This window comes from Electrophorus electricus, chromosome 10 (assembly GCF_041902795.1).
Source record: "Electrophorus electricus isolate QZ-2024a chromosome 10, ASM4190279v1, whole genome shotgun sequence".
Classification (NCBI taxonomy): Eukaryota; Metazoa; Chordata; class Actinopteri; order Gymnotiformes; family Gymnotidae; genus Electrophorus; species Electrophorus electricus.
The window spans coordinates 30749163-30770967 of record NC_137506.1 but is presented as its reverse complement, the minus strand read 5'-3'; the positions used below and the strand labels follow the sequence as shown (position 1 = coordinate 30770967).

Genomic DNA, 21805 nt, shown 5'->3' with positions numbered 1-21805 from the left:
AAACTTGTTTACACACACCAACATGTAGGGGTTCGATGTTTTATGTCCATGAGGGGTTTACTGTAGAAAGTTGCTGAGGGGACGTTTTGCATGCATTATTTCTGATGCCATGCGCGTGAACAGAGCGGAGAAGGTCGGAGGTGCTGAAAGCCCTTATTTCGAGTCACGTTCCCAGTCGCGAGGCTGGCATTTCCGCACCAATGACAGCGCAGAATGGAAAACGGAAGGCGGATCTTGCGTGCTTAATGAGATGACGTTGGGACTGTTTCCCCGGAAACGATAAGCACCAGCTGACTGGAACGTCGCAAAGTCAACTGCCCAGACGTATTGCCCAGACGTATGTTGCACACTGCAGCTAGCAAATACATGCCTGCATCTTTAGTTTAGTGTAACGTGGTCGGTCATTGAAAGCGGTCTCGGTGAGGAACATTTGAAAGCAACATTTATGTAAGTATTCCACGGACGTGGTACTTGCACTTGTCTCGTGTTTGGCATCGTGTGTTGTCGCCACAATTGTGCTGCGTAGGAGAGCAAGCCTGTTTATTTATGCTGATCTGGACTAAACTGCCTGATGCCATGTATCAGTCTCCCGTATATATCTATACAACACATGCATACAAATATGTCCATCCGTACGTACTGTTGTGGACTTACACAATATATGTTCAACGTTCTTTTATACGTTATTATGTGAAACACGTGGGCTTGTTTGCTATATGTATGTTCTTGTAGTCACATACCAAACATACAACTGAAACATTAATTCATGCATGTATTTCACATGTATTCAAACGTAGGTTACTTGTGTTACATAAAAATAGCACGTTTACATATATGAACTACTATGTGTTTTTTATATGCATCGTTTCACTTGTAACCTACGTGTTATAGATTTGTATGCACTTTACTCATGTCTCACATGTGAATATATGTTACCAGTGTATGTGCTGATATTTCATCTGTGTTAGCCTTTATAGATAAATGTTTTACTTGTCTTTGTATTTGATGAGTTTTTGAGAACACCATAGTACATATGTTTGTTTCATATGTGAGCATTTTAATGGTCTTAACAGCGCTTCATGAATTCTTTATCCAATTAAAACACTTATTTGCAAACTTTAATGTTTCTACTAAATTTTAGTGTCTACTAAATTAGTTAATTTTGCAAATGCAAATTATTAACTGTCTAATCATTACTAATTAACTTACTGGTGCTTGTGTTTTCCGAATAGCAGCTAATGAAAGCCAACTTTTCGTTGTCACACGTAGAAAGCCACTAAGTCGCTATTAGGATCTGTTCCGGTAACATGAATCCTCTTCCTTCTTCCTGTTTGATGCATTTACTAAAACCTTTACCTTTAAGGCCTACCAATGGACTTCGCCTTCATCTCCTGTAATTGAAAAGAGAGAAAAGGCAAAAGATTCCCAGAAGAGTCTGTGCTACCATGGCAAATAAACAGAAGGTATCTGGCTCAGGGATGGATAGAGATTCAGGTTTCTCAGGTTGGTTACTGGCAGCTGTTCAGTCTGCCCTACCTGTTACATGTTTGTGTGCAGAAGAAAGCAGTTAGGATCCCCTTCGGTGATGCCAATTTTTTACAGAGTTAAAAAGAAAGTAATTCATGGATTCACCATTTTCACAGACTTCTTGGTTTCTGATTGTCAAGTTTGTTTTAAACGTATAATGAAAAATTAAGTATAGTATATTTATATACTATATTAAGTATAGAAAATTAAGTATAGGTTAGTACTAGGAGTTTTACATGTAGTCTTGACATTACCCCGTTTGATTTTGTTTAGATTGCAGTTCTGGATATCTCAGCGCAGTGGACCAGACAGAGTTTGAGGATATGGGGTCTAGTACAGCATCTACACGAAGCATGCAGTCAGCTCCACAGCTACCTCAGGTGCCTGGGGCTTACCAAGGTGTCTCTCCCATGATCGTAATGAACAATATCGTTCTCAAGCAGGTACAGTACAGTACACCTGACCATTCAGGTCTATTTGATTCAGAAATGTCATTTTGATGCTTACTACCAAACCTGACCGCCAGCACCAAACATATTTTATAATCGGCCCAATTCGAGTAAGTCTTTCTGTATAAAAGAGGTGCTGCCATAAGTTATAGGAAAATGGATTCATAATAAACATATGGTGCCTTAGAACAATATAAAATACTGAAAGTGTTGACTTTTGTCCATCAAAATATTAGACTCAAAGATCAGCAGTCATTGTCATGAGCTAGATGAAATTAAAGGTTCAACACAATGAAATGAGTGAGATGAGCTGGAGGTTGAAAACATGTTAAGGTTGATATACTTGGGTACTTCACCCAAGCACCAAGCTGGGCAAAAATGAACTATTAACAAAGATAAACACTACATTAACCTCTGTTTCCTACAGACTATAAAGTATATAATTATATAAATTATTGTATACAGGGTAAAGTGAACAACATTATAGTAACTTTCTTGGGAAACCAGAGAAAAAACACAATAAACAAGAGAACACACACACATACACACACAAACAAACAAACAAACAAAGAGTACTGGGCTTTCTGTTAGCATAATCCCTTTCTTGGGAGAAACAGGTTTTGCTTTTCGTCTGTTCAGTTGAGAGAAGCAGGGAATGAAATAGACATTGAGTTAAAGAGGAACAGGTGTGCACAATGCTGGTTGCACAGCTCCTCCCTCTGGCAGGGGCACCTGTCTGATGACTGGGTTTGGCAGGCGTATGAACATTGTTGGGAAACATTCATACTATACAAATAAACCTAGGACAGCGATTTTATTCCCATACTGCTACGATGCTTCTGGGATGCTCACTGCACTTTACTTAACACACTGTTGAGTCCCTTAAGTATCACAGCTAACCAATAGCTTTTTAGTTATATTGCTATAAACATGTAATGTATTTATCCTGTATCTAAGTGGGGTTGTATGGGGTTCATTTTACAAAAGTAATAACAGGTGGTTCTCCTTTGCAGTCCAATTCTGAGACACCAGCAATAAAACCTTGGGGTTTCAACTCATCGCTGGAAGTAATTCCTCAGTCACCAGTGGTTCTTCTCCAGCCAGTAGTACCAAATGGCAGTCGTGCCTCTCAGAAATATACCAACCAGAAAAGACAATCCAGAAATTACATTCCCATCCTAAACTCTTTTCTGAAAATTGCCCCGCACCCTGCCCATGGGCCCAGAGAGGTTGGCCCAAGCGCTTTCCATAGGAGCAATTCAGGCCACAGCCATGGAGGAAAGTATCGACGGCATCGCCATAACGATAAGCAGTCTCGGTGTCTTTCTTTGAAGCAGAGCATCTTTGAAACTGCCATTGCTGACAGTAATTCTGTTGATCCCCATAGCTACAGTCATAGAGTTGGCAGTATGGATCTGGAAAACTCTTTGACAAAGTATCCTAGCTTTATAGAGCCCAGTGCCACAGCCAGTCAATTCTCTGTCTGCACTGAAAGCTATCCTTCTGCTTTACCTGAGGAGAGCCCTAAAACAACGTTGGATTCCAGCAATGATGCAGAGGGCTCTCCGGTGGCACTCTCTCCAAGCTCCAGTAAGCACAAGCGCTTCTGCAACACGTACAACATTTTGAACTGCTCAGGGCTGCTTGGGATTACACTGCGCACAAAGGAACTCATTCGTCAGAACAAGCGCTCCCAGGCCCAGCTCCAGAAGCTGCGGGCCCATACACATCTCTTCCTGGAGGCCGTGAGCAGCGGAGATCCCCAGGTGTGGGCCAGGCTGCAGCTCGCCCTCCAGAACCCTTCTTCGGAGGACCCAAAGGAGGACATGGTGGGGAGCGCACTGTTTTGAGCATCGGCAAATGTTGTCCAGGATTTGTCTTTAATCTGCCCTCAGTTAGGCCAAACATTTTCAAGCATAACCATATAAAACCTTTAAAGACTACAGGGCAGGGGAGGGTGTGGAGTGCATTCTGGTATAGATGGTGCATTTGTCCCACTTCCAAACCTGTCCCATCTCTAGTCCAGGGTCTCTTGCAGTGAGGCAGGACGGCCTGTCTTCCTCAGTCGTGTGTCTGCTTGGCTGGTAGTCCAATACTTGGAGTCCAGGGGCACTGAGATGCTCATGAATAATGTGGCTAGTCATTAGAATAGTCAGCTCATCTCCTTGACTGAGAATGGCTGACCGTTTTTCTTTGCTATGTTTAGCAGCCCCAGACTGTGTCTTACTTGTTTCTCTTGTTCTATATTCATATTTGTTATTTCATGTTAGGCTATTTTTCTCCTAATATTCATAGTAAATACTGGTCTTATGGACTGTAAGTGTTACCATTATCCTTGATCATCTCTGAGAACAGAATAGATAGAAACAAATATATAATGTGTTTTCCTTTTAGAAAGTCTATACTGCCTTAGACATACAATTTCTGGTGGTTGTGTTACTGCGCATCTGAAATAACAGATGCTTTCAAATGGTTAAATGGTGTTTAGACACCATAATTTCAGTGTCTCTAGCAAAAAATATTGGTGTTTGATGATAGTTTGATGACCAGGTGACCCCATCCTCCCCTTTTCTCCCGTGCCTACAGAACAAACGTCTTCAACAGTTTCCACACGTTCCTTTCAATGATGGAGAATCTGTCAGTCACTGAGAACAAAAATGTCTAGATGGGCCTATATGGGTAAATGCCTTTATCACATTCTGCAGTGTATTTACTATGGCTCATGGGTGAAGTGTGAATTGCAAGTGGGCCGTATTGGTACATGATGGTATAGTAAAGGACTTATGTGTAGTCTGTCAATATCATTAATATATTACAAAGAATAGACAGTAGTGCTTTTGTCCTGTTGATAACTGACTTTGTAAATAGACAAGTTATTCATACCTTTTTATTATTGTGTCTCAACAGAATTGGCACATTTTCAAAACGGATCGTAAGGCCTGTTTTGTAAATATTTAAAGAATAAATGTTGTCAATCTGTATACTGGTTTTCAATGTACCATTTGGCACCAAGGCATGCATTGCATTATGCATTATTATACTTTACTAAACTACATTATATCTTACTAAAGTAGATTATTTATTAATATATCATATAGCAGTGTCAGCAAATTTACAAGTTTACTTACGTGATTTATAATAACATACAGTTTAAGTTTTGAGGTCGCAGTTCAACCTCTTAGACTTCAACGATTCATTTAGGTAAATTGCATCACCATGTACATCTCACTGTGTAGATATGGAGTATACTTAATAAAGATTATGTTAAAATGTCTTCTGATTTCCATTGTGACTTTCTTATAGTTTGTTTGATTTGTGTAACCAACTGTCATGGGATTCAGTCCTTGTAGGCATTCAGTAAAAGTGCTTTTATGGTATTAGGTAAATACAGCTTGTAGAATGGTGTCAGTTGGAATGCTGTGAAACAGGACAACAAAAGCATTGGAGCAAATCCACAAAAATGTAATAAAGGCTTTACTTGTAAAAAGAACTACGTTGGTCTGGACACTCATGCTTAAAGGTTTTGACGAAGATATCGACCAATATGATGTGCAGGTTCTTAGAATTCTCCATCCCCTCGGATAAACTGTTGACAGGAGAACTTGGTTGTCAGTGTGGGGTCACTCTGGGATCTAGGATGTCCTCCACAGGTGAAAAGTACTTCTACTCGGGATGATATGTGGTGTCATCAGACACTTTTGTTTAGCCGGCACATTTCAAGTCCATGTGCAGACACTACTAGCCTTATGTCTCTTGTTCATAATTCATAAGAATGATTTATGACTCTGTAAACCATAACTTCCATTATTTTACTTATTGCTATACGCATGTGGCTCAACTACCTGTAGCTTTAAATGACTCAATTACGGGGATTTTTTTCTGCAGGTAATGTCAGCCTTATTTTGACCTGGTCTAGGCTCCAGCTGTAACTGAATGGGTGAAAAAATAACAGGTTATATGGGTAAATATGGTAATGGAAAAAACGAAAACAGAACATCAAAAGATATCTTGGAAGCTCTCATCAGCTACTCCAGCATCGTCAGGAGCAACCTTGTCCTTCATCACCTCATGCAACACAGAGCACAGTTTACTTACAACTGATAACAGCAGCAGGGAATGGAACATTCATAGCCTCCGCTACAGCACAGATGATGCTAAAGGTTGCTCTAAAAAAACAAACAAGAGCCTAACTTGCCAGTAACTCACCCTACTCCTGCTTTGGTTATTAACAGAACTGTAGTATGCGGGAAAACAATCTAGTCTGATAGCTGTAGCACATCAGTCTCAGAATGCTCCAGTGGATTCAATTGGCAGGAAAAAGTGAGTCTTCTCTGACATCAGGTCTCTGGCCAATTTATACCTTGTAATTTAATAAACTCATATCATGGTGATTATACAGATATTCTAATGCAAAAACAGTTCACCACTTAGTAACTTTCTTTTAAATACTTCTGTTTTAGATTGAAAGGAACCCCCGGAAATGCGGGTCCCCCCATGAATACATAACCCATTCTGACCCCTTTGTAACACCCAGGAATGGGTCCACAATCTTTTCCTTTTTTATTTTCCAAATCCAAAACTGCCAGACTCACAAATAACCCTTCTGTAGCAATAATTTACATTGTCTTGACCCTTTTTCCTGACAAGCTTCGAACATGAGTGATCCTTGGTCGGCATAAAACATGTATCGCCAGTCTCCTGACCAAGATGCCGCAAGAATTTATGCCACTATGGCTGCAATTCCATTCAAGTGATTTTTGTACAAAAATTGCTTTAGCACTTAAAAATGTTGTCAACATAGGCAATGGCCATTGTCGGTAAAGTTCTATCTTAAAAACCCACAGATGTAGATTATAGTGGCAAACACTTCTTCTACACTAAAGCAATTTTTCAAAAGAAAATAATTATCTTGAATGGAAACAACCTCTGATTGCCTAATCTGATAGTGACCATTGTGAAAGACAAATATGTAGTCTGATCCTGGTCTTTCCCTGTAGCCAGTGGTTGTAGGCTGGCTCAACCCTGCATTCACTTCTATTAGGCAGGACTGGAACCTCAAAACCACACAGACAACAAGGAGACCAAGTGAGTACAATTTTTTTTTTTTGTGTGTCCATCAGTTCAGGCAAAACCACCTAAAACACGGTTAGAACCACTTAGCTAGAGGACTGGGTGGCTTGGATGAGAAGCCTCATGACACGACCAGGACATAGCACCCAGTGCAATTATTCAACCACTACATTCCAAAATCCACTCTTCCATTTCAACCCTCTACACCAAGCTCTATCTCATACACTACGATAAGTGACCACTCATCAGAGCACTTTTGAGGTGATGCATGCAGCAGTTTCCCCTTCAATCCATAGGTAGCATCTGTCACTCGACTTATGGCTCCCTCCAAACCACCAATGGTTACACTACATTTTAAAACAGGAGGAAAGTACTGGGTAGCAGTGGGTCCCTAATGCTCCAGCAGGGTGGGCTTGCTTCTGCTGTCTCCCATTCTGCTGCCTACAATCAGACGACAGCGCTCAACCATCCCATTTGATCAGAGAAGTACAAGATGACTTAACTGAGTGAGAAAATAACATCTCTTCCCCATATATTTGTGAGCATCATATATCCCTCATCTTGGAAGATGATCTCCTTGATGCTGTTGGAGCTGTTGGAGCTGTTTCTCTGTATCTTTCAGAGGCCCCTTGTTGATTGTGTATAGAGACGGTGCCCCCTATGGACAGGGTGTAACAGTGCCCCCCTCGCCTCTCTAGTGCAGAGCTTTTATACTTTATACTTATTTGTTAAGCATCTTGAATTACCTTGTGTATGAAATTTAATATATATAAACCTGTTTTACCTTACTGTAATGGCCATATGTTAAACAATAAATGTGCTATTAATGCTGCAAAATAAAACAATAATAATCTTTATACATTTAAACACCTTTCCTTTAGTCTGAAATAGGAAATGTAGTGTGAAAACTGATCAGAGGTGTAAAAAAAAAAAATCCCCAAAAAACCCTACATAAACTTCAATAATGACACACTACATTTCAGGGGCCTGCCAGCAGTGACAATGCCCTGTGGCAGACTCTAGCCATGAAACCAGACAGAAAAACCAGACAGAAAAGTGTCTCAGCACACTCAGAGAGTGTGCTAGGACTTTTGCACAATGGTATAAGGTGGCAGGTCTTTGAGAGGCATCCTGTTAGTGGTTAGTGGTTCATAGTGGTTCAAACAGAGTTCATATGTTTGGAAGTTTACAAAGTGAACAGAGAGGCATTCTGTAAAGTCAAATATCATTGATGTATAGAATCATGAAGCACTGGGGTGTGACACAGAAGACTTCACCGACGACAGTCTGTATAAGGGAAGGAGCATTGGCACTAATATTTTGCACTACCCATAATTAAGGAAAAGTAGTTGGATGTGCCTTGCTGATGGGAAGTGCTTGTGCAACTAATGCTATGGTTCTGGAATCAGGGACACTGGCAGTCACTGAACCAGCATATCTGTATGTTGTAGATGTTCTCAGTGAGCATCTCAGCAAGATTATTGCATTTCTAGGTCAAACCTCTCTGCTATTTCATGCTGGCATTGATGTGCGCTGTCATATGGAGGACTCCAGAAACACAAGCTGCTATGCACACAGATACATTGCCATTTCACAGAGTATGATGAGAGACCAATGTAGAACAAGCAAGATAAAGATGCAAAACAAACAAACAAACAAACTGACAGGAGTGCTAATGACCAGGAATGCAAGCGAATGACACAGGAACTACAGCACAGGCTGTTTCTTCTCAAAGCCAGGTATGAACATCCAGTCTGTAGGGCTGTTTGGCTAGAAATCAAAATGAGGCACAGATGTGCAGAATTACAGAGTCAATACACGTACAGTAGTGGGGAGTGCGGCAATACTTGAGTACTGTAGCTAAAATGCAGTCCTCTGACAGTATGTGACTACTACTTATTAAAAAATGTCAAAAGTAATTCTCCTGTTCAGTTTAATCTATTTTTTTTCTTTTTTTATTGATGATAATCATATACTGACAGTTATGTGTCAAAAACCTACCATTATCTTACAAACTTTCAAACCAGACATTTCTCATTCCTAGAAATTTCACAGCAGAACTATAGCCCTTAAATTGTCACAAATGAATAAACATGTAAATAAAATAAACATATATGTAAAGGGTTTTTTTTCACTAAAAATCCTTAAGAGTAATATAACCCTTAAGAAATATAGAAATGACCAATTAAAATGCTAAATGTTAATGATAACATTGGGATAATACATATGCAATGACAAAATTACACAAGTTATACATGTTGCTCATCTATAAAGTAGAATGGAGAGGTCATGATCTAATAGCAGGAACAGAGAACAGAGATGATTCTGTTAATATAAAAGAAGTGATTCCCCTGTTCCCAAACACCTGATGACCGTAATAGAAACTTATCGTGATGCTCTGATCTTGTCCGGATGTAAGTGGTGAGGTGGGGTGAATAAAGAAACCCGTAGATACTGACTAACAAGGTTTAAAGGCGAAACAATAAGCATGCTGTACAACTGTTCAAATGTAGACATGAACCTCTGTTCTGGGCTACCGCAATGTTACCCAACAGTTTGTTATGTTTCTAACACCTATTATTACTAATTGTACTTTAAGATTTTTAAAAGGCACTCACAGCCATAGAATCACAGGCACTGACTACAAGCACTTAAAGGAGGACTGTGAGTATGCTAAGCATTGGCATATGTGAGGAATATGCTTCAGGATCAAAACAAAAACATCGGTAAACTACATAAACTGCACTTATTAATACATAATGTCATGTCCAGTACAATAAAAAGTATATTTTAAAAATGCAGTATAATTTGCTTCACTACAAAGTGAACATAAATATTAGTCAACGCGAAGTTCTGTATGGGTTTCTAACAAGATGATAATGCCTAAATGCTTTAAAATCATTTGTGATAAGGTTCAGGCCATTTTACACCTCTTTATTCATTCGTGTCTTGTTTGAGAACCACTTTAAATGACGGCAGGTTATCAAAACATCTAGGTGTGACTGTCAAAGTAGTTTTTAAATATATTTTAACAAATTGCAATTTGAACAATAAATTAGTGCACTTTACTGCCTACTATCAGCCTGCATGTACTGAGTTAATGACATAATAGTTGGCCAGTATTTACTAGGCCAGTTGTGTAAGCTTTGTGCTACTTGTCCTTGAGTACATGATTTCACAAATAGTATTCTATTTATTTGTTCTATCTCACTAAAAGATAAAAATAAAAAATCATAACTGCATTTCTATAATGGAGTCCTATGTGATCAAATGATTCTCTAGCACTGTACATCTCTGGTTAAAACTATGGCCTCATTCAGGGCCTTTGATATCATTACCATTTATTTAGCTATCATTTATGGACACTGAGATGTGTTCACTCATCTGTATGACAATGATGACCTAATCTACACAATGACGATCAAGCAGATAACCTAGAAGAAGTCGATATAGTAAACACTAAGGCATTCAAGAAACATGGTCAGTCATGCTTGTGTTCATGGTAACTGTACCAGTTTCCAGGTATGGTCTCCACAGTCTGTACAGGTAGAAAGAGTCCTACTACCCAGCGGGACCCAAACACATCACTCAGGTTGGATCGCCACGTTCCTCTGCTCTCCACCAGCTGCCCTTTGTGCAGCTGGCACCAGGTCTGCCCGCGGGCCACGAGCAAAACCTGTTGGCAACAGAAGCCAGCACTCACCAGGCCGACGCCCAACCACACATAGAGCATGAGGACCAGGAAGAACTGAAGGCCACAGATCATACCTAGAAAAGAAAAGCAAAAAACACCAACAGAGGCTTGTGGAAGCTGGCGGGAAAGGAGACACAAGGTTTTAAAGAAGTTGTGACCAACTCACCAAGGAAGAAGTAACCCGTAGAGAGGGGCAGGAGTGTGAGGAAGGTGAGGGGGTTTTCGAAGGAGATTGAATATTCCACTGTGAGATATGCCACACCGAGCACTAGAGAGTACAGGCATGTACAGGAAGTGTAGATACTGAACATGATGAAGTAACGCATGTTCCTGTTCCCAATGCAGTTACCCGTGAAGAAACAGTGGTGGTCCCGTTTAAGGATAACTTTCTTACACAGCTTACAGAAGTGTCGGCCATTGAGGAGGTAGTGTGCGTCAACTCTGTCCGGACAGTCTGGAGAGCATACTGGGATGACTTTCTCATTGGCACTTTCTGCTGGGAACCATATAGTCATTGAGTAATTACCAAGAGCATTGGTCATAAGGAACATGAAGATGGCAGCGTGGAGCACCACAATGGGACTCAGTGTCAAGCCTGGGGTTTGGAAAATAGTGGGGATGAAGAGGAAGAAATGGAGCACGAAGGTCACCGCCGTCGCAGTGTAGAAGTAGGCTGGCGCAATCGCGTTGAGCATTTGCAGTTTGAGCATCCTGACCAGCATGCCTGTAACAGCTGAGATGAATAACAATGTTATTAGCTCCACGGCACTCCAGGGTGCTGAGATTCCAGGATCATCATCACCTTCATTAGTAGTAGGCTGCGTGGTAATGGCTGTTATGATACTGTTTGCATCATTCAACAACGATGGAGCTCAACGATGCAGCTAATGATGACGTGCCACATTCTCACAGTGCTAATTCAAATGAGATGAATTGGGTGAAACCAGAGAATTGCAACAAAAGGACTTAAGAGTTAAACACTCACTACTTGTATCAGTAAATTCGACTTCATTCACGTACCACAAAGAATGACCTAGAAATACCTCCCTGGCTTATTATTATTGTTGTTTTCTAATGTAAATATTTTTACGGTTTGATCCGCATCTGACTTCTTTCCATTCTGAGTGTATATAGTGTAGCACATAGAAACGCAGAGTTATTTGCGTTTCAATGTATGAAATAATGGTAGAACAGGCATCTTTGCTGTACATCACTGCCTATACATCTCATCTACGATTCCTTTTTATCTGACAGAGCTGTAACAGTTTCAACTGCATAACAGATAATGTCTGTATTTACCTTCTGTAGACTTTTATGAAGAGGACCCTTTTAACTAAATACTACGCTGTGCAGCGTCGTTACCCGGCGCTTTCTAAATCCGATGAGCCGGAGTTCATCTCGCGTAATAAGCAGGGAAATACCTCATTCAGAAAAAAAATAAGAAAATATGGGTTGGCACGGCGATGTGTGCATCTGCCGTGCCATGTTTCCGTTGTCTTTAGATAGAGTAGCACCTCCTGTTGGTGTGGCAACCTTATCAGGACCAAAGCACCATGAGAATGAAAGCAAGCAAGGAAAACTACCCTCGTCTCTCTGGAGTTGCCATTGTAGTTTCCGTTCAACCGTTTTAACTATTTAGGCTAAAAATATTTTACGGAGTACACAGTTTCGTGTTCAAATGTTATTTAACAAGTAGAATCTATTTATGTGCATGGACTGCAGTACACGTGTGAGAATTTTTCTTTCGCCGACAGATGGCAGTGAATTTTAAGATCCTCCCCAGCGCAGTAGTCTATTGCCACTTAACTCCTTAGATATTCCGTTGCTTTCTTGTCATTTCAAAACGCACAGCATGTCTAGATTCCAATATTATCTTATTCCGAAGCAGATACGGCTAATTGTAATCACCCACATATCAGAAGTAAACGCCATGATGATCCCTCAGTCTATGTAACCGATGTAACTTTATAGACAGTCCCTAAACAGATGGGCGCTTCCCTTGTTTCTTGGTGCTGATGCAGACAACCAGAAGCATCTAACCGGACGTAGCCTACACTACAGGAGGCGTTGAAAAGGTGAGCTTTGCTGTTGTCCATAAGATGGAATAAACTGTCCCGTAATAGGCGTGGAGCCCAATTATGTTTGTTCCAGTTCCATTTAAAACGACGTATCAGGCATTGTGTTAATTTTGATTAAGTTGAAGGGCTTTTAAAAGTGGACATATTGGTTTGGCAGTTGTATTTTGGTTTGGTAGCTACTGCAGCAGTGAGCCTGTACGAGAAAGCGCAGATCAGGATGTCGTTTGTTGGCTTGTGTTGACTGTAGTTTTATGTAGGCGAACTAATGAATTCACTGAATATCAATTTCCTGAATCCAATTATAGATTTGCTTGATTATTTGTCCCCTTAACGTGCGCAGATCTCGATGAACAATCTCCCATCTGTCTCCGCTGTTGTATTGTTATTGTAGTGTGTGCGGAAATGTAGCCTGTGTCTTATTCTCTTATTGATGTGAACGCTACAAGACTCGAGTGCTCGCCGACGTTTATTTACGTCGTCAGTGAGAAGTTGAATGTCCGTGGGGAACATGTGATCGGTCAGGTGAGACTTAACCAGGGCGAAATCTCTGAAACGACAGCACCATTTCAGCGTTTTTGTTTGTTGCGCTGATATAACCTGTATAGCCTCTTTGGCCTACACGCACCTTCTTTGATCGTCTGTCAAGTAAATACTACCGTGTAAACATTAAAACCATACATATTAAGTACCACACCCAGGATTTTTGGGATATAACCATGAGCGGTGAGATGTCTGGTTAGCAGTTCGTTTTTACTAGCTCCCGCGGTGTTAGGAGGGGTCGAAGAAACACGTTAAATTGTGTACATGAAGCTGAAAAGCATGAATGTAAAATGAAACTTGGTGGTAAACAGTTATTTGATTTGATAAAATAAATTCCAATTTAACTAAAACAGTGTTGTTGTTTTTTGGTAGCGAATATCACGTTTTATCAATAACCGAAGAGGGTTTCATGAGGGTGTAACAAACCAACAAAAAAGATGATTATCGCATACTAACGAAAAACTAGAGTGGTATATTATTAAATGATCTGAATAATGTTTGGTGTGTATAAAGAACATGTATGGAATGATTAGTGAATGAGTAAACGAGTAGACCATGTCAAGTGTAGCTCCGGAGTTGTTAACCTTGCGAGGCCACTTGGCTACAGAGGTACAGCCTACAGCCCTCACACACGGCAGGCGAGGAGCGCCGAGCGCTTCAGAGCAGGGGCGCACAACTTTGTGATCGACATTTAGGCCAAAGTACCAAAGATCGCTTGAGTTAAATGATAAACTAGGCAGGTAACAAAAATGATTAACGTTAAACGATAAATAAGGCAAGTAATAAAAACCACTCATGTTAAATGAGAAATGAGGCCAGTAACAAAAATGGCTTGAGCTAAATGATAAATGACGCAATACTCCAAAGTTCAATCATTTAATAATGTAGCTTTCAGTTCACTTGCATTTTAATCATGGTTTCTTTTCATCAAATATTTATTTCTACCCTCATGCATAATGTCCCTCTGTGGTGATGAATGATAAAACGTGTGTATCTTTGATTTAAAAAATTATAAAATCAACATTGTTTTAATCAAATAACACTTGATTTTATAAAATCAAATAGCTATTTATCATTCAAATGTTCTTTAATTTGTATGCATTTTTATCAGGTTCTTTTTCATTTTTCGTATAAGATTTCATACCTCCATTCAGGCTGAAGTATTTGTAAGTCAATAGTACAACAAAATTATCCCAGTGCACATGTCCTGATGGCATAATAGCTTCTTAACCAAAACCTCTTTAAAAACAAGTAAATGAATAAATAAATAAACATTTGTGCATGTCATTAATATGTCAATTGCCAGAGCAGCAATTTGGTCTGGACCTTAGGTTCCACGTGAATGAATGACATCTTGAGTCTTTATCCTTGAACAGATCCCATCCAGTTGGCAAAGAAAAACACTTAGTGCCAATTTCTTCAACTTGGATAAAATGGGTTTCTCCTGCTACGCGTAGCTACAGCATACATAGCCTCTCCTAGGTTGACATTTCCTACCAGTCTTGATCAGCAACACTGGTTAAAATGTCATTGCGTTTATGTTACAGTGTTCGCAGTGGTCCATAACCGGGCTGTCATGAATAAAACATTAGAATGCATGCCTGCAGTGCTCCAGTGTGTACAGCTCTTATGCTTGGCCCTTTCATCACTAATATTAGTGGGACGTTGCATTTGTTTCAACTGCCCCGGTGGCCTTACAAAGATGTAGGGAACATTTTCACTGACTTTGGTACCTGTTTGCATTTGCCTTTCTATGTGCAAATGGTTTTCTGTAACATAAATGAGCAAGTCTGTTCCTCTAACCACTCTTCCAGAGCTTGGAATTCTCTTACCCTAACATTTCTGTTCTTCTTTATTTTGGAAAGGATGCATGTCATTTTGCTCCTTTTGTGGTTTTCCTGTTTTACAACCTAAACTATCAAATAAATTATTATTATACTAATTAAAGGATAATAGTACTCTGATGATATCTTTTTACTATATCCTAGCAACAAGACCACAGCATGTGTTTTCTCCTTTTCCAACTCATGCTAAGATTAGAGCATCAAAGTGTTCTCCCCACAATTGGTTTATTGTAGTAAGCACACAGCAGAGAGAGGGAGACAGGAAAGCAGGCTTGATTGATATTTTCCAGTGGAAGTGCTGGGACATTGCTGTGGTGGAGGTTTACAGAAATGGCTCACTGGGGGCGTGTGTGGGTTCTGGCTTTATGGTGAGAGTTTATTGAAATGTGTGTTTAATTGTTGTATTGTAGTGTTGATGTAGATTGTGTGTGTGTGTGTGTGAGAGAGAGAGAGAGAGAGAGAGAGAGAGAGAGAGAGAGAGAGAGAGAGAGAGAGAAAGAGAGAGTGAGATCTTCTTGTTGCCCTTGGAGGAACAGTAATAGCCACCTTTTCAGAAGCTGATATCGCTAATTTATGTTGGCTTGAATGAGAAATAAAGACAACAGTGGAGAATATATGTTGTCTGGTGGGTTAGACTGGAAGCTCACAGACACTTTAAAAAACCCTGCAGATTTCTGACAGCACAATCCTTCAGTTACACAGACAGGTGTAACTATGCTCCTGTTTATCTCCTTTTTGTCATGTGTTAATATGGTTTGCAAGACAAAAGGGCAGAGAGATTGCACTGTTACTGATTTTATCACCTCTTTATGTTTCGAAGCCTTTCAGGAATTTAAAATCACAGTGGTACCACACCCACAATGTGCGCACTGCATTCCTGAGAGCAACCAACAAACAGTCCTAGGAACAATGTTGTGTATTTGGCATCTCTGTGCAACAGATGCATGAATATTTGATGGTGCTCTTGGCAGAGATTGAAAAGTGATACATCCCTCTGCAGTAGGCACACAGCTCATCATGATTTCTCAGCCACAAAAATCATGGGTGGGTGAGGGTAGAAGGGCACTAGCTAGGCTAGTCTGAACACTGAACCCACTCAGGAATTCTGCTGGGAGTCGACTCCCACCAAACAGCATCGCTGCTGCATAGCGATGCTTCTTTAGCACTCTCTTAAAGCATGCCGGTTTTCCTGTAAAGATTTTTTGCTTGGTCGTCCTGAAAAACATATTGCTTCTTTTCTGGGACATATGTTCCGTGTTCGATTTGTTAAAGCAGCTTTTATTTTGCTTTATTTATTATATTCATTTGAATTAAATATACATTTTGTTCTGTAGTGCGCTAGTATTTAATTGGCTGTGAATGAAGTGTGTCCTCAACATTTTATCTTGCTGACTTGCTAATTATATTTATGTAATTTTAGATTTAGGTTCTCAGAAGTTAAAAACGTAACCGAAAATATTTAACCGAACTGGATGGAAATATGCAGGTTTTCTCTGGGCCAAAGGTGGTGACTCTGTTCTCTTACAAGCTGGCCACTGCACTTCTTCCAGTTTATGGAGTCCTATTTCTGTGCTGGTGACTCCCTCTTAAAGTACTTTTTCGTGGCTCTGCTGCCATTGGTCATGTCTGGGATTCCTGTTGTTCTTGTTCACTCACATGTTGTTGTTGTTTGGCTTGGTCCTGCATCATCCATACTGTGCCTTCATTATCATGAGCAAGGACTCAGTCTTCACACATAGATGGAAACAGCACACGTACACTCAGCCAAGCACTAAAGCTTTGCTGTGCCCATCACACTGTTGAAACAGGAGAGCACGAGGCTAAATACATGACACATTTGTAGCTTTTGGCAGCATACCATACAGTTACATTATTGTCATCTCAAGAAGAAGTTATCCAGGATTACAGATTCCTATAGTGAGTGTAATGCATTAGTGTCTATGCCTCAGTGTGTGTGTGCGTGCACGTGTGTGTGTGTTTGTTTGTTTGTTTGTTTTATGATGTGGCTTTAAGCCATATTGTTAATAAGATGTCATGTTTAGTTTCAGAATGTTTATTCTGAATTCAACTTACAAATAAGATCCTTGTATAAAGAGGTTTGGAATAAGAATTTTTTATTAAGAGGATAAGAACGTTTTTAAAGAATCTTCATCACAAGGCTTAGTTTAAGGACTCAGACATTTCTAACTTCACAGTATACAGTCATGCATCACCTTGCTTTAATTGAAAATTAAATCAAGGGTTTATATATGATGTAGTCATCAATTATTATGTTTATCCATTTTTGAGAATTTTAATTGTTTTATCTATTTTTAAGATATTATCTACCTTTCTCCGTTTTATATTTTAAATCTTATATTGAAAACTGAGGCATCAGTCTCCATATCAATCTTGAAAAGTAAGTCAGATGTCAATATGCCGATTTAAGAGCTTACTCATTTCATCCGTGAATTTTGAAATTACGCAGTACGCAACAATCCATTAAAAAAAATCGTTTCTGCAGTAGTGTCATCAGTCCAGAAAGAAAGCTCAAATGTTCTAAACTGTGGCGTTCCACAGTAGATGTAGGTAGTCATACTTCAATAGGGCCCATCCTGTGTCCAGATCGTGTGCTTTGGCAACACTGTGACACTGATCACTGCTGACAGCCAGGAGTCAGCGCACCAGGCTATTTTTACATGCTGTCACATCCAGTCGGCCTTAATTGGGGACAGGCTGTTGGTGGTCCTCTCAGACCCTCAACAATTTTTTTAGAACTATAAAAATCTCATCACCTTTTACCTCAGAATGCTTTTCTCATCATCCGCCATGAGGTAAACTGAACTAACACGAGGGCCTACCGGTGGCTTGTGAAGTGTTGTTTATTTTCAGCTGGAGTGTGTTCTTAAAGGGCCGAGACCTTCAGGTCCAGGAATACCAGTCACGCAGTAATAATCCAAACTCAGTGGGAGCAGTGCTTTCATGTTGGTAGGGCTCTACGTTCTTGGCAAGTTCTGCCTTTCATCCAGAGAAGAACACATTTAAAAAGCACTCGAGGCCTGAAAGTAACAAACTCCATGCCAGTGTTGTGAATGAGATGGCAGTACAGTACCAATCTGCAGACCTTTTCAGGCGTGTGGAGCAGTGTGCCAGGTGTTGCATCCAAACCCAGCCGGCATGTCTTCAGGTCGTCAGTCAGTAACAGTGCAGATTTTCCCAGCCAGCTATTGTTGGCTTCACAGGGGACATGATTGGGCTTAGAAGGCATGGCAAGAGGGAATAACCACATTTCACATCCCATATGTCCCTAAGGCCAGATATAGGCAAAGCTCACATCAACTACTTATTAATGTAATAATTTTTTTTCATAGTCTTATAAGCAAATGCATTATTTGATGGAACCATGTGTATATATAGAGGCAATGACACTACTAACGCCGGGGAGGAAAAAAGTCTCTGAGACATCTGGCAGTAACATCCAGCTGTAATGTTCCGGAAACCGAGAAGCCAAGCATGGACAGCCACAGTGCAGCTGGGGGAATGACGTGGAATCTCATGGACTTCTGTCTCAGACATTGTACCAAATCATTGTTCTAACCATTGCATAAATATGCAAAACATTTGATCTTGGTAAAAAAAAAAACAACATTTATTCACCAAACTTTTATGATCGCTATATGCATGTTCTCTACCAGATCCTGCAACAGTACAAGATATCACCAGTAAAAGAGAATTCCAGAATAATTAAGATTTAATAATTAATAACTAATTGGCCACAAGCGTATTATTTTATAAAATCATTTTTATAAGGTTTGTAACTTATAAGTATGGCCACAGACTACAAAATGGTACTTGGTTTAATAGGTGGTAAGAAAAAAGAAACAGAGCACTCATTTCATATACACATACTCATTTTTGGTGGTTGTTAAGTTTGTCACTTTTTGAAGTGTTATTACCTAGTTAGCTAATAGGTAACACTGATCAAAAATTATTTTGCTTCCTGAAAAAAATACCTGTTTATTATGTCTTTTTGCAAAGTGAATCCAAACATTTTTTTAGAATTTCTCTACTACCCATCGTTGTTTTGTTGCATGTCATTATATACAGTATGGAGAAGCCGTACCCAGGAAAGAGGGTTACCTCTGTATTGTTACACTACTGCTGGACAATGAAGAGGGTTGTTCCTAAGGCCAAATAAAGGCAAACAATCTGACATTTTAGAAGTTGCAAATGCATAGTTTAATAACAGCCTTCTTTATGATTAAGTGATATATACTTCATATAAATTTGAACTGCTCCATCACTTAAAAACCATACTTTTTAGAAAAATTCTAAAACACATTCGAATTCAGTGTGTGAAACAAAATAGAAGTTCAAATTATTCATCCTGTGCTATTTCTGCTCCCCACTGCATAAGAGTACATGTCATAACATTGACACACTCATATCACATTTATCTGTTCCATAGGCTGAAGTATAAAATTATGTTTTAAGTTTGACTTAAAACATACATAGATGAGGCATGTTTGATTTGACCCTTCCAAAGACTTAAAGGTATGAGTAACTTTCTGTTGCATTTGGGATCTAACAAGAGAGCAAAGCTTGTGAGGAAGACCTGAGGGATCTCAGAGTGTTATACGAGGCAGTGGTAGCTCAGTGGTTAAGGTACTTTACTAGTAATTAGAAGGTTGCTAGTTCAAGCCAAGTTGCCACTGTTGGAGCCCCTTAGCAACACCCTTAACCCACAATTGCTCAATAAGAATTGTAAGTCACTTTGGATAAAAGCATCAGCTCAATGCCATGGATGTGTAATGTAAGAATTATGGCCTTAAAAACAAATAATGAAAATCTATATTGGATCATAAAGTGCATCTTCACATTTTTTTCTTTAAGCAGAATCACAAGTGGATATGAAGTCAAGCCCATATACATATGATTCTGTAGTGTGGTTTAAATACCATATCCCACAGAAGCCAGTGGTGAGAGAGGTTTCTGGGAAATTATCTACATCATGGCTTTGGAATGGGAAAAGAATATTAAACTGTGGACAATCATTCAAGTTCAGAAGCCCCGTGACCTTGAGCCTGGACTGGTGAGAAACAAAAGTAGCGCATCTCTCTCTGCAATCCGTACAAGAAACCTGCTGAGGTGACACCAGACAAACCTGAGCTTGGGGAATATGGGCACGTTGAAGTGTCATCTGTGTCTCGTGTTCAGTGATCAAGCAGAGGCAGAATGCCGATCATGATGCTGTTTCATATATGGTAATCACGTGTCCCATAGAAGTAGCATTTTATATTCATCCTGCTGATAATTTGATGGGTGTCTGTTTAATCAATAAATGTCCGTACTGTTATTTATGATTTCTATTTCTTTTGTATCAGTTTTTTCATTCCTTGTCTATCCTACTACAGACTCTTCTGCCTCTCCAAGTAAATAATTAATCTTTAGCTGACAAAGGCATGGAAACATCTGAGGTAGAGGACGTTGTGTGTAACTTAACTGCAGGCTGGTCAAACAGCCGACCCACTGCTGTTTTAACACAGCATTGCCTAATGTCGGTCTTGGAGGTCTACTGCCCTGCAGCTTGTACACATATGCACACACACATGATGCTTGTATTTGTCTGCTACTGATGGCCTTGAATCAGGCATGTTAGTTTAGCTCTGGAAGCTCTGCGGTGGGCTGGGTCTCCAGGACCAGAGCTGGGCACCATGATGATGTGCTTTGAAACGGAACATTTATGAAGTCATCACTTCTTAACCATATGTTTAGGCCTCCTTGTTGTCTCTATATTAATTCCTTTCCTTTTGGAATATCCCATACAAATAATGTTGGGTAATTCTGAACGCCAAAGGCCAAAGGCTCCAAAGACCTCCAAAAAGAGCCCCAGCAGTCAGAACTCCTAGCTGTTAGTCCTTATTTGACCAACACTTTGCACCGCGAACATGTTGCATGATAGCAAAGGAACGTCGCTTCGGAGTATCCCTAGATTACACATTAGCATCATTACCTCCATCTCAGTGAGGAGCATCACCTCCACCTCAACTGTCTTCTTGGCACTCCTAAACAGTGGCAGCTTCATTGTTCCTGCTTCAAAATTCGTATTATTTTTCTTCTGCACTCAGCACCCCATATCTCCAGCCATTCCTCCCCACAGCCCCGGGGTCAACACTACAGCATATATCTACTCCCACGCAATGATGCGCTGAGAACAGCCTTGGGCAGCGGTCCTCTGGCATTTACTATTTATTGCTGACTATAAATCTTATTAATGTTGGAATAAAGAATGACTCTACCAATTTCATAAATCACCTTACAGTTTCAGTTTTAGATCACACAGTTCAATGTAATGAAATACAGTATTCATTGATGTATTAAAGTACAGTATAATGATGAATTGGTTTGAGTGTTAACCTTGCACCACAGTGCTTCCATGCTTCCAAAACTATGGGAGCAGCTCCTATCATTGCAAATACCGTTATCTTTTCAGAAAACAGGTTATTTTCTCTGTAAAACATGGCATTGATAAGGGAGTCAGTGGGTGTGAATGAAGGGTTGGTGAAGTGGCTTTCTGTAATTTTCCACAGGTTAGAGAAGCAGAGAGCAATCATTCAGCCTGGT

At 39.9% G+C, this 21805-nt stretch overlaps 3 protein-coding genes across 5 annotated transcripts in view; 2 read left to right on the top strand and 1 right to left on the bottom strand.

The window, feature by feature from the left end:
• The first annotated feature begins 290 nt into the window (after nucleotides 1-290).
• cipca (CLOCK-interacting pacemaker a) lies at nucleotides 291-5250 on the top strand. Of its 2 annotated transcripts, XR_014125708.1 has the most exons (5): nucleotides 291-447; nucleotides 1364-1503; nucleotides 1801-1970; nucleotides 2990-4655; nucleotides 4884-5250. XR_014125708.1 is itself a non-coding variant. In XM_027025533.3 (4 exons), the coding sequence occupies exons 2-4, from the start codon at nucleotides 1446-1448 to the stop codon at nucleotides 3824-3826; spliced, it is 1065 nt and encodes a 354-aa protein (XP_026881334.2). In that variant the 5' UTR covers nucleotides 291-447; nucleotides 1364-1445; the 3' UTR covers nucleotides 3827-5250. The 2 variants fall into 2 exon arrangements, 1 of the variants encoding a protein (XP_026881334.2); XM_027025533.3 differs by having other exon boundaries at nucleotides 2990-5250.
• A 3733-nt stretch (nucleotides 5251-8983) lies between these two features.
• zdhhc22 (zDHHC palmitoyltransferase 22) lies at nucleotides 8984-12288 on the bottom strand. The gene is made up of 3 exons (XM_027025519.3): nucleotides 12040-12288; nucleotides 10907-11473; nucleotides 8984-10814 (listed from the first exon to the last, which is right to left on the bottom strand). The coding sequence occupies exons 2-3, from the start codon at nucleotides 11460-11462 to the stop codon at nucleotides 10528-10530; spliced, it is 843 nt and encodes a 280-aa protein (XP_026881320.2). The 5' UTR covers nucleotides 11463-11473; nucleotides 12040-12288; the 3' UTR covers nucleotides 8984-10527.
• A 374-nt stretch (nucleotides 12289-12662) lies between these two features.
• tmem63c (transmembrane protein 63C) overlaps nucleotides 12663-21805 on the top strand; it is a 28391-nt gene continuing 19248 nt past the window's right edge. For both annotated transcript variants that reach the window (XM_027025518.3, XM_027025517.3), the window contains exon 1: nucleotides 12663-12815. The gene's annotated coding sequence lies outside the window, so the exon portion shown is untranslated. The remainder of the gene's footprint in view (nucleotides 12816-21805) is intronic.